This window comes from Monodelphis domestica, chromosome 8 (assembly GCF_027887165.1).
Source record: "Monodelphis domestica isolate mMonDom1 chromosome 8, mMonDom1.pri, whole genome shotgun sequence".
Classification (NCBI taxonomy): domain Eukaryota; kingdom Metazoa; phylum Chordata; class Mammalia; order Didelphimorphia; family Didelphidae; genus Monodelphis; species Monodelphis domestica.
In genome coordinates this window covers 1,278,880-1,295,775 of record NC_077234.1, presented here as the reverse complement: position 1 = coordinate 1,295,775, position 16,896 = coordinate 1,278,880, and the positions used below count along the sequence as shown (strand labels likewise).

The 16,896-nt window shown below is 42.9% G+C and overlaps 1 protein-coding gene across 3 annotated transcripts in view; it reads right to left on the bottom strand.

The window, feature by feature from the left end:
* Window positions 1-895: 895 nt before the first annotated feature.
* LOC103096768 (zinc finger protein 883-like) overlaps window positions 896-16,896 on the bottom strand; it is a 29,000-nt gene continuing 12,999 nt past the window's right edge. The window contains exons 3-5 of one of the 3 annotated variants that reach the window (XM_056807123.1): window positions 9,914-10,070; window positions 8,412-8,507; window positions 896-4,249 (exon numbers count right to left, since the gene is read on the bottom strand). In XM_056807123.1, the coding sequence (XP_056663101.1) occupies window positions 2,895-4,249; window positions 8,412-8,507; window positions 9,914-10,037 (1,575 nt within the window). In that variant the 5' untranslated portion in view covers window positions 10,038-10,070 and the 3' untranslated portion in view covers window positions 896-2,894. The remainder of the gene's footprint in view (window positions 4,250-8,411; window positions 8,508-9,913; window positions 10,071-16,896) is intronic. The other 2 variants (XM_056807122.1, XM_056807124.1) reach the window with 2 other exon arrangements.

The window sequence follows — 16,896 nt, the reverse complement described above, 5'->3', positions numbered from 1 at the left end:
GAAGTGGAGTGTGGGGAGGAAAAGGGGTAGGGGTTGGGCCAGTAGGGGAAGGAGAGGGTGAGGGAGGCAGGGGGAGAAGTTGAGCAAGGGGTAGGAAAGGGTGGGTTTGGGTGGTGGGCAGGGAAAAACTGGGCAAAGCAAAAGAGGAGGTGGGGAGGGCAAGAGCAAGCATATGAATGGTGAGGCAGAGAGGAGTAGTTTAGATGGTAAGGGGGGGTAAAGATATAGTACCAAAGGTAGGCTGGGAGGTGAGAGGGGCATGGAAGGGGGAGGGGTGTAAGGAGTCAAATCCTGGCCTGAATCAAGAGGAGAAGGAGCTGATGGAGTCAAGCCAAAATGGCCTGGATCTAGAGAATGAACAGCCTCCTGGCTGGGGAACAGTGAAGGCAGTGTGCCAGGGTTTTCAGTCAACCAGACTATTTTTAGGGGTAGTGGGTTTGGTTGAATTGTCAAGATGGTATGCCCATAGCCCCTAATTAGTATAGTCCTTTGACTGCTTGTTATTGATGGTCAGTTTTAATTCTTTAAAAGTTTTAAAATCAGGGGGCAGCTGCGTAGCTCGGTGGATTGAGAGCCAGGCCTAGAGATGGGAGGTCTTAGGTTCAAATCTGGCCTTACTTTCCAGCTCACTTGACCCCCACCATTGCCTATCCCTTACCACTCTTCTGCCTTGGAACCAATACACAGTATTGATTCCAAGATGGAAGGTAAGGGTTTAAAAAAAATTTTTTTTTTTTAAATCAATGAGCCATACCTTAGCCAGCTAAAGGATTTTAGTGCCCAAACTTTGCAGAGTTTTTTCATCTTCTTTTTTGACATCCAACCTTCCTTAGGGAACTTGTTCATCCCAACTACATATTACCTTATTCAATGGAGAACCCTAAGGCACATTACTGGTTTTATTGTTTTATTATTTCCTATAATGCAAAAAGGACTTAGTTGACATTATTTGGTCAGAACTACTACTTTCATTCATGGAATGTAGAAAAAACTCTATAGTCTTTCTTCCCTAATCTGTTTGGAAAAATTTCTGAGTCTTTCTACTCTATCTGTTTGGGGCTTCTGCTCTAGCTATTGTTGAGGAGCTGAAAAGTATCTGTGATACTAGTTTATAACTGCAGAGGAGTTTAAATAATTAAAAAAAATCTCAAAATATAGTGAAAAAAATTTGTCAAGACACAATGTCCTTTGATTACATTGTAGAAAGCAACCAAGCTAGAGTTAAAGAAGAAATCATTACAAGGCAATAGTACTAATAATGAATATATATAATTGCAAAAACAGTTTTTCTTAATTATTTTTCGAAAGAATGGATCACTGAAGTGGTATATCCAATTAAATAATATTTCATTAAATTAATTTTTTATTTAATTCAATTTTGTTAATTTTAACAATAATTTTTAAAGTTACTTCTATTCATCTTGATTTGCTATAATTTATATAATTATGTTTAATTTTATTATATACATGATTTTTCAGTTGCCTGTAGTTTTACTTTTGCTGTAAGTAGTGTTGCCCTGGAGTGAACTATATGTTGTGCTTCATTAGCCAAAGCTGGGAGCATAGAGCCATAACCCCTTTCTAGGAAGCTAGAAGTCTTAGGTCATGGTCCAACAGGTGGTGTGGGAGATCCCTGGTGTGGGCTGGGGCTCCAGTCACCACCTTCACAGGTGGAAGTGTGGAAGTCACTTTTAGCTAAGATCAGCTGGTTCGCTGGGCATGCTGGTTGTTGCAGGCCTTGGAAGGTGCCAGCACAGGGAGGTGGATAGTGTGCGTGGGGACAAGAGGCCCCTGTTGGGATTTTTCACCTTCAGATGCTCCATAGAGATCTACCTTAGCAAGTGGCTGAATTAAGTTCCAGCCCCTCGGGGCTCCCTGCTGTGAAGTAGGGGAGTCAATTGAGACCAGCCCTGCTCTGGGCACCCTGGCTGTGGCTGCACCAAAATGCCAGGACCAGGTGGTGAAATCTTGTTTGCTATTCTTTTCAACACCCTTCTCCCACCTAAACTAAGGCTTGGGCCATGTGGGGGCTTAAAACTGGCTCCAAGTAGGATAACCCCTTTTAAGAAAACAAGATCCTCTCTGATGAAGTCTGAGATTGGTGGCAGCTGTGGCCATTTTTGGTTGAGGCTGGAGGCTGGTGGCAGCTGGTGCTCTAAGCTCATCTGCCCTAGTATCTATTTTAAACTCCTCTAGAAAGTCCTAAAAAGGAGAAGTGAAACTCTTCTCTATAGTGGTCACCATGATGTAAGAACTAAAACTAGGATTATGGCCCTTATTTTTCATTAAACTTACTAGAATTCACTTGGATAGGTCAAGGCAGAGAGTTAAAGAGAAAAGCCTTTTAATCATATGGGTGCTCTCCACATAACTTCCTTAGCCACCTTCCCCTTCACAGGTTCTTCTAGAAAGAGACCCTACTTCCTTGTCTTCAACCTTTTCCCCTCCCTTTCCCTTCTGGGTCCCCTTCAATCACATCTGGTTCAAACTCAGTCATATGACCCACATGAGATGACTGTGACTAGGACCTTGGGATGCAGGTAAGATCCCATGCATGATTCTGGGAAAGGGTTCCTTTCACACAATTGGACATCTTATTTTAATGCAAATGATAGCTTCTTGTTTCCTCTTTTAACTTTGGTTGTAATGGTTTTGTTTGTGCAGTTTTGAATTGACAACAAAAATAACCTATGATACATCTCATGTTGTCAAGTTCTTATTTGGTCACAAATTTTCCCCTTATCAATTGATGTGAAAGGCAAATGATTCTTAATTCCTTCACAATTTGCTTATGGCATCAAACATTAGGCCTAAATCATGTCCATTTGTAACTAATATGAGTAGAGCTCATGACATAATAGAGTGAATTGTCTGATTTAGAGCAAGGTAAGAGCTCAGTGTGAAAGTCTGTGATTTTTCTGATGCCCAGCAAGATGGGAACTCCAACTGAATGTCTTTCCACATTGCTTGCATTCATAAGGTTTCTCCCCAGTGTGGATTCTCTGATGCCCAGCAAGATAGGAGCTCCGACTGAATGTCTTTCCACAGTGATTGCATTCATAAGGTTTCTCCCCAGTGTGGATTCTCTGATGGACAGCAAGATAGGAATTCCGACTGAATGTTTTTCCACATTGCTTGCATTCATAAGGTTTCTCCCCAGTGTGGATTTTCTGATGTCGAGTAAGATTGGAGTTATAACTGAATGTCTTTCCACATTGCTTGCATTCATAAGGTTTCTCTCCAGTGTGGATTCTCTGATGTCCAGCAAGAGTAGAGCACTCTGTGAATGTTTTTCCACATAGTTTGCATTCATAAGGTTTCTCCCCAGTGTGGATTCTCTGATGTTCAGCAAGGCTGGATCTCAGTCTGAATGCCTTTCCACAGTGCTTGCATTCATAAGGTTTCTCTCCAGTGTGGATTCTCTGATGTAGAACAAGAGTAGAGCACTCTGTGAATGTTTTTCCACATAGCTTGCATTCATAAGGTTTCTCTCCAGTGTGAATTCTCTGATGTCGAGTAAGAGTGGAGCACTCTGTGAAGGTCTTTCCACATTGCTTGCATTCATATGGTTTCTCCCCAGTGTGGATCCTCTGATGTCGAGCAAGAGTGGAACACTCTATGAAGGTTTTTCCACATTCCTTGCATTTGTAAGGTTTCTCCCCAGTGTGGATTCTCTGATGTATAGCAAGATGGGAGCTCAGACTGAATGTCTTTCCACATTGCTTGCATTCGTAAGGTTTCTCCCCAGTGTGGATTCTCTGATGCTGAGTAAGTTTGGAGCTCAGACTGAATGTCTTCCCACACTGATTGCATTCATAGGGTTTTTCTCCAGAGTGGATTCTCTGATGTATAGCAAGACTGGAGTTCCAACTGAATGTCTTTCCACATTGCTTACATTCATAAGGTTTCTCCCCAGTGTGGATTCTCTGATGCTGAGCAAGACTGGATCTCAGACTGAATGTCTTTCCACATTGTTTGCATTCATAAGGTTTTTCCCTAGTGTGGATTCTCTGATGTATAGCAAGATCAGATATCAGTCTGAATGTCTTTCCACATTGCTTGCATTCACTAGACTTTTCCTTAGAATCCATTCTGTGAAGTTCAGTATGGGATGAAGTTTGAGATTCAACACAGAATTCTATCCAAGCTATGTTATCTGGAACATCACTCATGAGTCTTTGCTCTGTTTCTTCCACAAAATCGCTAATCTCTGTTGGAGTAGCCTTCATTTCTGTTTGGATTTCTCCTTCTAAAAGAAACAAACAGTAAAATGTACCTGTAGTCATACACACACACACACACACACACACACACACACACACACACACACACACACACACAAAACCATATCGCCTTTCCTCCACTGTCAGAACATAAACTGCTTTATATCCTATTTCCAGAGGTAAGAAGAGAAGTCTTCCAACTTAAATGGACACAATCCATAGTATGAAAATGCCATTACCTCAAAGCTAAAGAACAATTTAAGTAACAAATAGCCTCCCATAGATTTCGTGTCTTTATAATAAACCTGTGATTTTGGCCAAGCTGGCATTATTACATTCCTATCTCAGACCATGACTCAGAATGATAGCGGAGTGACATAACCTAAATCCTGGCAGCTGAAACCAAATCTTGTGACTAGGCATGCTCCGTCCACAGTACTAGGCAATTCATTTTCAATCTTTCCTTTTTGCTTTCGTTTTCATTGTCTACACATTCAATTCTATCTTCATAGGTATGAGATAGCACTGGGTGTATATATAGGAAATTTTCCTAGTATTTCATGATCTAGCTTATCTGTAAGTACAATGTAATTTCCTTCATGATTGCTTTCAACTTATTTTTTTGTTGCAGTATCTGAGATTAAAGGAAGAAAATCCATACTCTTTAGCATTTGCCCAAAGTATAAAAGATTTTGTTCTGTTCCATACTTCTTGAGAACAGCCATTACTTTTCTTTAAATGGCTCTTTTCACTAGCATAAAGTCTTTCTACTAAATACAATTTAAACAAAGAAATGTAAGTTCCCATGTTTAAAAATTTCTCATACAGTAACTTGAGTCCATCATCCTTTTGTAAAGAAATGGGCTGCCTGCTTCATTATTAATCTTTTTGTGCTCTTTCCATTAAGTGTTTCATAAGCCCTTTGGAGATTTGGGGGGGACTTGAGCTAAAAATTAGTTACTGTCACCTTAAACAGTAAATAATGGCCCAATTTTGGTATAATTATTCTTCCACTTGGATAAAAAGCATTTCAAACATAATGGTTTTTTCCCTGCTGTGATTCCAAGTGATCATAAACGGGAATATGATGCTTTTGGGGTGCATTCAATGATGGCATCAAACTCTGCTTCTAAGTGTAACATATTCTTTTCATTTCTCAACTTGACATCAAATTATTTTCAGGTTTCCAGCAAGGTTGGCCATTCATGCTCACAGATTCTATTTGGCTGCCACTATATGTAAATAGATGTCCCATTCCGGGGTTGCCCTGAAATTGCACCACACAATTGAGATGCTACTTGGATTTGCATTCTTGCAGCAGAGAGAGCAGAGCCTTTGAAAACCTGGTTCACTAGATGGGCAGGGTAAAGGCCCTTATGAAACCCTCATTGACCAAAACCTTTTGACAAAAACAGCCCTTAAATGGTCACTCATTGCAACGTTATGATTGTTTTCTCATTTGAATTTATTCTCCACTTAAGACCTTGTTCTTCTGGCTGGGAGCTTTGTAAAGGTATTGGTTGACAACACAGGTTAGTCATGTGGTAGTTTTAGTAAGACTATAACTAATTTGCCAGTGATAGAATAAATGAAATTCCATCCTTACGAAGGATATGAGTTATCACTTGCTGCTATGGGTATATGATTTGGGGTTTCGGTTTAAAAGATTATTATAGAAATGAATAATATGGAAATAGGTATATCAAGTGATAACACATGTATAATCCAGTGGAATTGCTTGTCAGCTCTGGGAGGGGGGAGGGAAGAGGGGATGGAGAGAAAATAAAGCATGTAACCACGGAAAAATATTCTGAAATTTAAAAAGGTAGTTTTGCAGATAAACTTTGTTAAAAAGTGATATATTCCACTAATGTCCACGTACATTTATCATTTAATACCCTATTTGTCATAAGTCAATGGAAAAATCGAGTTTTCACTTGGTCGATAGCAATTCTTTTTGTTGGCTGATTAGAGAGCTAAAACCAAAAAAGAATTTTCACCCCTCAGCAAGAAGGTTTGTATAACTCTCTTCTTATTTTCTACCTCATATAGATGTTGGCATTTTCATGACATTCTTCTTAAAAATTACAAACCAGGTGGTGGTGCATGTTAATCCTGCCTAATAAACTTGCAATTCACAGGAGCTCTGTCTAAAGATGGACATTATAATATCAAATAACTCATCTGTTCCTATGAGGATCAAATGAGAACATGTTAATAAAGCGTGTGACACACAGTAGGAGCCATGTGCAAATGATTGCTTTTGTTTCTCATTATAATTTTGATTTTTCCTTTGATAGCTTTTCTTCTTGAAGGTATTCTTTCCTGTATTTCCTTATTTGCCTGTTGAATTAAAAACATTTCTATTCCCCAATACTCTTTTTGCCCTGGATCATCTCACAGTGAGATTCAGGATCTCTTGTTTCTTTTAAAACCATCTCCACATTGGAATTCTGCATTGTGAACTATAGGAAAGTCCAGACTGGTGTTGTTCTTCCTTTGTATCCTCAGGGCTTAGCATACTTCCTAGAACATATTTCATATTTTTTACTGCTTATATATTTATGTATTTTATATTTTTTCATGTTTAATGGCTGGGCCCAGGGCTTATGTCAGGCCCAAGCACTACCAGGATCTGTGCATCCTTATCTTTCTCCTAGAAGGCAAATGCATGCCTCAGCTAGGATTCTGTCTCTTTCTGGTCCTTATTTCTCAGGAGTCAGAAGTAACTCTGTTGGAACCAGAGCAGACCCAATCAGGAAGATCTGAGGCTTCTTTCTAGGCTCTCATTTCCCTAAAGCGAGGTGGGGTGGTCACCTGATTGTCCAAGAACAGGGTTAGGGCTAGGACAAGAACAGGACAAAGATTGAGCCCCAGACAGCAGGGCCTGAGCTGATGATTTTGGGAAAGCTTAGCCTTGGATTGCTTCTAAATAAGGCAGCACCTATTCATGGGCTGCAGGTCAATGGAGAGAAGGAAAATGAGGAAACCAGCTGCCTGGCTCCACTCTACACTGAGGCTCCCTGATCTCAGCTGGGTCCTCACCATGGCAAGGCAATCCTATGACATCTCCCTAAGGGATTCCCTTTACCACCCCCCACAGCAGCCTTCCAAATATTTCCCTGGTCTCCAGCTCTCCCTTATGGCTTCCTCCCATCCCCTGCCCACACCTTCTGAGCTGAGAACTTGGCCTCCTGTTTCCCTGAACAAAGCTGGACCTCTGCAGAGCTCTCTTATCCTCCACATCTCACCCCACTCAGCTGCCTGCTTTTCCTTTTTGGCCTCAGGATCAGAGAAAAAGTCATTCTTGCCCCAGTTACAGAGACTCCCTTTCCATGGGCCAAGAATCCTACTCCACTCCTTCATCGGAGCCCAGTCTATTCCTTCCTCCAATGCCCCCCTTGTTCTTTCATTTCCAGTCTTTTCAACACCAATGAGCCCTTCCTTCTGAGAACCAATCAAACCATTTCTCTCTAACCCTCAAACACTCTTCCTTGATGTCTTTGTCTCCATGAGATGCCCTCCAATATTTGTCCTCGGGATCAGAGATGAACTGCTAGAGGTGGCATTTGCAGCTAGTTGGGCCAATGCTTTCCCCTGGCTTCTCGGCTACGCTTTTGGCTTAGTAGCCCCAGCTAAGGCCCATCTTCCATCAGTTTCTTCTCTTTAGAGCCTTCCCTCTCTGGATTCACTGCACTGGATTCAGCATCTAAAGGGCTTCTATAGGATTGTCAGCACACTGGCTACTCTAGCAGCTAGCAAGCTCCACGAGAGCAGGGGATGTTCACTGCGTCCCTATATGTCTCCTGTAACGTAATCCAAGACCCAGCTCAGAAGAAGCACTCACACATGTTTCTGGATGATGAAGAGCTCAGCGTGGATAAGCAACCCATTTGGGCACCTGCAGGAGACTTCCAGGCCCTTCAATCCCCCAAAATTACTTCATAGAGGGTCAAAGACTGATCCTCTGAAGGGAACTGACAGGAAATGGACTCTAACAGCTTCATCTTACATATGGGTAAACTGAGGCTCGTGGGTTCAGTGACTTGTCCAGGAAGCCCCTGCTAAAACATCGGAAAAAGGATTACAAGTTGGGTCCTCCTGCGCCCAAATCTAGCCTTGGCTTCACTAGGACACACAGAAGCATCTGCTCACTCCAGCTCTCACACCTCTTTCCCCCTCACTCACCTGGGCAGCAGCTCCTCGGACCTTCTCGCTCCAGCATCCATGGGGCTTCCCTCTGCTCCAAATAAGAGATCACATCTTCTGGGAGAGCTGGAAGCCCTGAGCAAAGGGAATCAGGGAGAAGGATGGAGAGAAGCTTGCCATTGCGTTCTCTTTAGGGAAAGGCTGAGGAGTCCAGTGAATCCACTCAGAGACTCTCTCCATGGAGTCTGCCCTCACCCCTCAGTGTCTGTAATGTCGGAACCCAGGGTAAGATGTGCCGGTTACCTTGCTGGAGGACCTGGAATGAGCAACAGCCCCCCTCCCAACAGTCCATTCTGGCAGAAACCCCTAAATCTCCAAACTGGGTCTAAGAGTCATTGTTCTGGATCAGCCTGAACCCCCCCCCCCCAGGGACCTCGAGGGATCTGCTTTTGTCCTGACACCCTGCCTGTTCCTCACTCCCTGACACCTCTCTGAGGCTTGTGGACTGTTCTCTTGGGCAGTCTCTGTGTCCTCTCCTGGGGAGCTCAACAATCCTCATCGGGCCAAGGCTGTCTTTCAGCCAGTCAATTTACCCTGACAATGACAGAGGAGTGCAAGCAGGGTCTATGGGAGGCTTATGGGAATTCCTGGAGGAGTCTCCAAAGCATTTAGTGTGAGGAAAGGAGGTGGGGAGGGCAGGGAACCAATCTGGAACCAGAACAATTGGTTCTGAGGCATTTTCTGCAGAGAAGGGTGAACTCAGTCCATAGTTTTTTCTAATATCTGGAAAGGAGAGGCAGTTAGAAGAGGAGGAGACAGGGACCTGAACTGAGAAGCAGGAATGACTCCACTTAAATCTGGTCCCAAACACCTTCTATATGTGTGCCTCAGCACAAGCCACTTAATCGGCTATTTCCTCAACTATACAATGGGGATAATTGTGTCACTAAATTTGGAAGATGAACTTGTGGAAGAAGCAGTGCCATACTATTACAGAGAAAACCTTCGGCAGGGCCCCTGTCCAAGAGCAAGTTGTTATAAACAACGCTTCTTCCCTTCCCTCCCTTTCTCATAGGCTCTGCTGGAGGCTTAGGCCAACAGGAGGGAAGACTAAGGACAACCCCGCTCTGCTGGGGACCTAGGAGCTGTGAGCTAGAGAAAAAATACCCAAAATAGTGGATCCACTCTAGGGAAGAGCTTGGGAGGAAAATCCACCCAAACAGTTTTCCCAGATGGGTTTGGGAGACACAATTCCGGGCCAGGGAGAGAGAAGATGGAATCAGCGCTGAGATTACTTCCACCTCTGAGATTATTCCACACGGATTTGATCTTGAACTTCAGGAGCACCAAAGGCAGCCCGCAAGGCCCCATTACATAATGCAAAGCCCTTTTACAGGAGAAGCAGGCAGAGGAGGGCCCTGGCTCTGGGACTCGCCACACCAGCCCTTGTCCTTTCCTTATGCCTGAAAACTGCTCCCAACCCTGCCTACTTCTGAGGGCGACATTCCCTTGGATGGCAGCAGCAGGGAGAGGCTCCTTACCCACAGAGAGCAGGTTCCAGGCATTCTCCAGCATCACCTCCTTGTACAGCTCCTTCTGGGGAGGGGACAAGAGGCACCACTCCTCCCGTGTGAAGTCCACAGCCACATCCTGGAACGTCACCATCTCCTAGAGCAGCCCAAGTCAGAGCACAGAAGGCTGAAAGTCACATCACAATGAAGAGCCCACCTCTGGTCAGTTACAGGAGGAAACTGACACCCAAAGAAGGCAGGGGCCCATAGTCCCACCCATTGTCAGTGTCAGAGTCAGCACTAGAAGCTGAGTCTTTAAGAGCCCAGGATGGTCAGTTACAGGAGGAAACTGACATACAGAGAAGGGAGGGGCCCAAAGGTGTCACCCTTTGTCAGTGTCAGGGTCAGCACTTGAAGCTGAGTCTGTAAGAACCCAATGGAAGGTTGAGAAGAGCGGCTCCAGGATTCTCTGGAATGCCTCTGTGGAGGCTCTAACTATTGTGTGAAACAAAATATCTAGGGGACTTCCATTCCAGCTTTGAACCCAGCGGTGGGACACAGGTGTCACAGAGCCACGTGTCTGACACCCTGTCCCTGTGTCCCAGTGCAGCCGGTTTCACTGTGAGTGTCTCTAGCATCAAAGAGCCCGAGCCAGTGCAACATTGCCACAGAGGGAGGAGCTGGGCAAAATAAAAGGTAAGTGAGGGAAGAAGAGGGGCCTTTTCCATCTATCTACCTTAAAAGAGATGAATGAAGAGGAAACAATTCAATACTGGGTCATCTGCTTTCCAATTGCAAAAAGGATTAGGGACTCGCCAAGTTGGGAGGGGGGAGAAGAGCAGATGAAGTTCCATGAAAAGGGGCCCCACTCCTTCCCAATATGTGTAAACAATCAAAGGAACATGGAAACAATAATGGAGTGATCGATGTGGGCCCATATTGCAGATTAGATACATCGAATGCCTGAAACGTAGAATGAGGAGAAAACTCCTTCCATCAAGCTTCAGGATCTGACTGTGTTTCTGGTCAACCTAACCTCAGGCCTAAGGTGGGGGTCTCTAAACAGCAGTTTCCCAGACAGGCAGGTTCAAATAATGTAATTTGGCTTTCTCCCAGTACTCCAGATTGAATAAACCTTCCTCCTGAGACAGAATGTGGAGGAGGCGGCACACAACTGAACAGAAAGGGAACCGAGCCAGTTCCAGCACTGAGTCACAAGATGGAGAGTGTTTTCACAATTCCCCCCTTGCTGCCCTAAACGCATCCCTTCCTTCACAAGAGGGAATCAGTTTAGTAGATGGCACAAGGTCGGGTTGTCCCAGCTTCTTCACACACCCTACAAGAAATGCTTCAGAAGAATACTGGGAATAGAGTTTTCCTTGAAACAGTGGCAATGTCAGCCTCGGCATCTCTCCTCAGAGAGGGGGAGTTCCAAACGTTAGTCCACATAAGCCTCTCCAGTCAAACCACAGAGAAGAGGTTTCAGGTTGAACAGAATTCTCAAGAGTAGAAAATACAAGCATTAAATCCAGAAGGAAAAAATGTAATTCACTCTCTCGTGACATAATGAAGGGGATATGTGACAGGGCTGAATAAAATCTCAACAAAAGAAGAAAGGAGAGTCAGCAATAAATAACTCCATGTCTGAGAAAGTGGCAAACAAGCTATTTGGGGGGAAATTCCTTATTTGGAAAAAAATGCTAAGAAAACTGGAATGGCCTCTGGAAGGAAATGAGGCTTAGACCGTAAGCCTACACCACACTCTACTACATATTCTATAAGGACATTATTAAAGATCATACTATAAGAAATTAGAAGAGAAACAGCTCATATATATCTCACAGCTACAGGGATAAGTACTTAGTGCAATACTTTATTTTCTCCTCGATGAAATGTAAAAAAAAAATTCTTTTTTTAAGAATTGAGTTGTAAACTGAATAATTAGAAACCTGTTACCCTACGAACTACATTCACAGGAGGCCACTGACTTCCTGTCCATAATGCACTTCCTGTAGACAGGCGATATATTGGGTGGGGTTCCTGGTCTCTCTTTGTTTCCTGGGTCGAGACTGTGGTGGTAAGCAAGGGTTTTCAACAGGTTGATTAGCCATGGGCATGTGGTTTTTATTTTCTTACCTTTTTATTCCTTTATTTCTAATGATCATTAATAAATCTCTTAAAATATAGTATTTTTTAAGTATTGAGATTTTAATTTTTACAAAATTCAATCTCTCCCTCTCTTCCCCCATCTCAGGCAATCTGATCTAGACTTTCTTTATACATACAATCAGGTAAAATATTTTTCCATATTAGTCATTTTGTGGAAGAAATCTCAAATTTAAAAAAAGGAAATATGTTTTGGTCTGAATGCAAAGTCCATCAGTTCTTTCTGTGCAAGCAGATGCTTTCCTCGTCATAAGTCCTTTGAGATTGTCTTAGAACACTGTATTATTGCTGAGAATAGCCGAGTTGTTGAGAGGTACTGACCATAGAGTGTTGCTGTTCTAAGGTTTAAATTTAGGTTTTATACTAAATATGAGTTATAAAGTAATATTGTGGTGGCTGATTTTAAACTATTATAGCTTAAGTCTAAATGACTTTTAGTAGCTTTTATTTACAAAGAGGAGGAGGGAAGAGTGAAAGTGTAAATGGAGATAAAGAGAAAGATTCCTAACAAGTCTACCAGCCTTTCTCCAGTGAAATTCGGCTCAGGCCCAATAGGGGATTCTGTCTCCATGTAGATTTCCCGGTAATCCTCATCCAGAAGGTGATGTCTTCAGCCAGGGTTCCACCTACACAGCCTCCTCCAAAGGTAGGAATCTCAGCCACTCACCTAGCAGGCCAACACAGGATCCAGGGAAAAAGTCTCCTTCAAGCCAGGAAAGGAATCTCCAGAACCAATTTCTCCAAACGCCAGGAAGGGAATGAATGCTAGATCGTGTTGCTTGCTTCTTTTATGCTTTTTTTCTCCCCACATGCTGTCCTTCCCTTTTCCTCAGAAAAACCAATGGCAGTCTCTCAATTTGCTTATCATTGGGGGAGGGGATGGAGGGGGGTAGTGACCTTTGGAGGTATGAGCTTACTCTAGTAAGTGACTTGTAAATTCTCACACTTAATGGTAAGTAGGGGTACTTTAAGTTCTTGGTTTGATTAGCTAAAAATAGACAAGGGGAGAGTTAATCCTATCTTCAGAGTTATGTAGAAAATGTTCTCCTGCTTCTGCTCATACTTTGCATTAGTTCATGGAAGTCTTCCTAGGTTTCTCTGAAATAATCCTGACTGTTATTTCTCATAGCCCAAAAGGGTTACATTATAATCATATACCAGAACTTGATCAGCCATTCTACAATGAACAAATATCCCTCTATTTCCAAATCTTTGCTACCACAAAACAATCTGCTATATAAATATCTTTGTATAAATAAGTTCATTTCCCCTCTTGGGGTTATATAACTAGGTCAAAGTGTAAGCACAGTTTGAAAGCCTTTTGGGCAGAGTCCCAAATAGCTCCCCCAAATGGTCAATCAATTTACAACTCCACCAATAGGGCATGAGTGGCCCAGATTTCATACATCTCCAAACTGATCATTTTCTTTTTCTGGTACATTGGCCAATTTGACAGGCACGAGAAGGTACCTCATCTCACGGGGATGTAGGAGTTGTCAAATGTACCCTCAAAAAACCTCAAATAGCATATCTTGAGGCTGATTTAGATCCAGGATTGTTAACCTGGGCATCATGAGTTTATTAAAATATTTTTGTGGATAACTATATTTGGTTTCCTTTGCAATCCTATGAATTGTATGCATTTAAAAACAAAATTGTTCTAAGAAGGGATACTTAAGACTATGAGACTATAAAAGGCATCTTGTAATCTCACAAAAAAAGTTAAGAATCTTTGCTGGACACAAAATTATACCATACTATAAACGCATTGCTTTGAAGTTATTTAGTTACGAATAATAAGAAATACATTTTAGCTCTTTAATTTAAAAACTGCAGTTCTGGGACACAAACTCTTAGCTGAATTCAAAATAGAGGCAATTATCCAAAAAATGGAGAAGTTTGATTACTTAAAACAGAAAGACTCCTGCACAGACAGCATCCATGCATCCAAGATAAGCGATTGGGTGAATGAGAAAAACTTTGGGATCCAATTTCTCTGAAAAGGGTCTTATATCCAGGAGAATTTGAAAACCCAGGACCAAGAGCCATTCTCCACTAGACAGTCAAAGGATCTGAATAAAGAATTTTCAAAAGAAATACCATATGGAAAATGGTCTAAGTCACTCATGAATAGAAATGTGAACTAAAAGAGGGCTGAGGCTTCAACTCATATACTCTACAAATTGCCAAAAAAGGAAAAAAACAACAACTGGGAAACCATAGGTGTTGGAGGGAGTTGTGGGAAGGTAGGCGCACAAATGTTGTTAATAGTAGAGTTATAAAATCGTGGAAATTCATGAGAATCTGATTTCTAATCCTGCCTCATACTCTTACATGCTACATGACTGAAAAGTCACTTAATCTGTTTGCCTCAGTTTCTGCAACTGTGAAATAATAAATTTAAGAACATTGACCTCAGAGGGTTATTATGTAGACTGTTGAAAGCAGATTTTTAGGAGAACATTAAGCTCTCCAGTTTGTCTGTATCCCCATCTTTTGAAGTTGAGCTGGATTCCATTCTGACACGTCCAGTAAATCTCCTTCAGGACCTCCCTAACTGTATTTGAAAAGAAAACTTCCGGAATGCATCCCCTTCTCTTCGGCCTGTCCAACAGGGGAAGGACTGGACCAGTAAGGAATTCTACTGAATAGAGAAGCAATGCACCCAGCTCCTGGGTCTGGTACAAATAGCTATGCTGAAGAATACTTGAAGCTACTCTTTTGAGAAAAAGGCCCCATTTTTGTCCATTTCTATATAAGGGCCCTTCCTGATCTCACCCCAAACTCCTCAGACTTTGGGTTAGGGAGCTCAATAGCAAAAAGGTAGTGATGGGGCCACACTCTGGAGTGGATACAAAAGCCACAGGAGTGCTCTGGGTGCATCCCCAGCTGCCCGATTCTGGCTGCCACTAGCAAGGACCCTGACCATTCCTACAGCAGGATCCAATGGCATATAATGACCTTCAAGCCCCTTTCTATCTCTTCACAGCTTCCTCTTCCTCTGACCCAGGGACAATGGCTGACACCTTCTATTGTCTGATTTTAGGCCTTTCCCGGGGCTGTCTGTATCCCTGCAGGGAATGCTCTCCCTCCTCCCTCTGGCCCCTGAGCTTCCTTCATGTCTGGGCTAAATCCTCCCCTTGGGAACCAATGATTTCTGTGGTCCCCAGAACCCTGAGAGCCTTCCCCTCCCAGAATGCCTCCCTCCATCATACTTGTTTGGACACAACTGTTGATGGGTCTCCTTGGCCAGACCTTGGGGGCCGGGAGCGTGGCCAGTGTTTCTCCCTTTCTTTGTGTGGGCATGGACAAGAGTGTTTGATTCGCTGACTCAGCTTAGGAAGCGGTAAAGAGAACAGAGTCGGAGAGGCCTAGGAAGTCTTGGAGGACCACAGACCAGGGGACACCCTCAGGCTCTGCTCCAGATCTGGCCAGACAAGTCTCAAGAGGGAACAGCTTGGCCAAAAGAAACAGGAAGAGGGGGTGCATATATGTGTCTGTTGCTTAGGCAAGTAGAGACAGCAAAGACAGGATCCCTAGAGAGCAAAGATGAAGGAGTCAATGGTCTTCTTTTAATTGGGGAATGGCCGAACACATTGTGGTGTCTGTTGGGGATGGAATACTATTGTGCTCAAAGGAGTGATGAACTGGAGGGATTCCATGTGAACTGGGACGACCTCCAGGAAGTGATGCAGAGTGAGAGGAGCAGAAGAACATTGTACACAGAGACGGATACACTGTAGCACAATTGAATGTAACTGACTTCTCTACTAGCAGTAATGCAATGCCCCAGGACAATTCTGAAAGAACTGTGGGAGCAGAAACATGGAAGGAAAACAACTGCTTGATCACATGGTTTGATGGGGATAGGATTGGGGATGTAGACTCTAAATGATCACTCTGTTGCAAATAGTAATAATGTGGAAATAGGTCTGGATCAAGGTGTGAAGGAGAATTTAAACTCTTTGTCTATTTTAACTTAACCCAGAAATTGGAGTGTCTTTCCTTTCACACTTAGTAAGAACCTTTTATTAGAAAAAGTTCACACCCCCAAAGACCATAAGCACTGCCCCTCTCAGGCAGTGTCAGGCAAATTGGGAGGTTTTTATTCATTCCTGAGATGTGACAAAGAGAGCTGATGGGTGAAGAAAATTGCATATAAGAGGGACCTCAAGAGCACTCAGGGCTCTCTCTCGGGGCAGGCGGGACCCTCTGTTGAGCATGAAGGTCTTTTGCCTTTTGTGCACTCAAGATCATCGAGGTCTTTGGTGCTGTAGCTCAGACTCTTTGGCTTTGGAGACACTCTCATTGCCTGGTGAGATTCGCATTCGGATCTGTATTTGCAGTCTGGAGGTATGAGGATCTGGACTGAGGGTATTTTAGATAGACAATATTTTCTGCATTTCCCTCTCTTACTATCTCTACTTTGCTAGACTAAAGCTACTAAAACCTGCTAACAGCCTCATGACTTAAGAGTGAATTTTTATAAATGACAACCACAACAATTTTTAAAATTCTTATATTTGTCAAACACATTTTAATCTTTGCATTATTGGCAGACGACAAAGGTTTGACGAATACCCTCAATCTTCTTCAATTTTCTTCACTTTTTACTCTCTCTAAAACTATCCTCAAGTCAGTTCATTAATGGCTAAGTTCTACAGTTCAGAATTATTACTCTGCTCTAAGTTGGTAGAGCAAGATACACAAAAGGGCAGATTAGCCAGAAGTTATAGCTGTGTTGGTCTGTTTCCTTCGTGGATAGGAAAGTCCTACCCCCTCCCCACTTCTTTAACTGAGGATGGCGGAATGCTTGCAAATCTTGTGCCTCTGAACTACATTTCCCA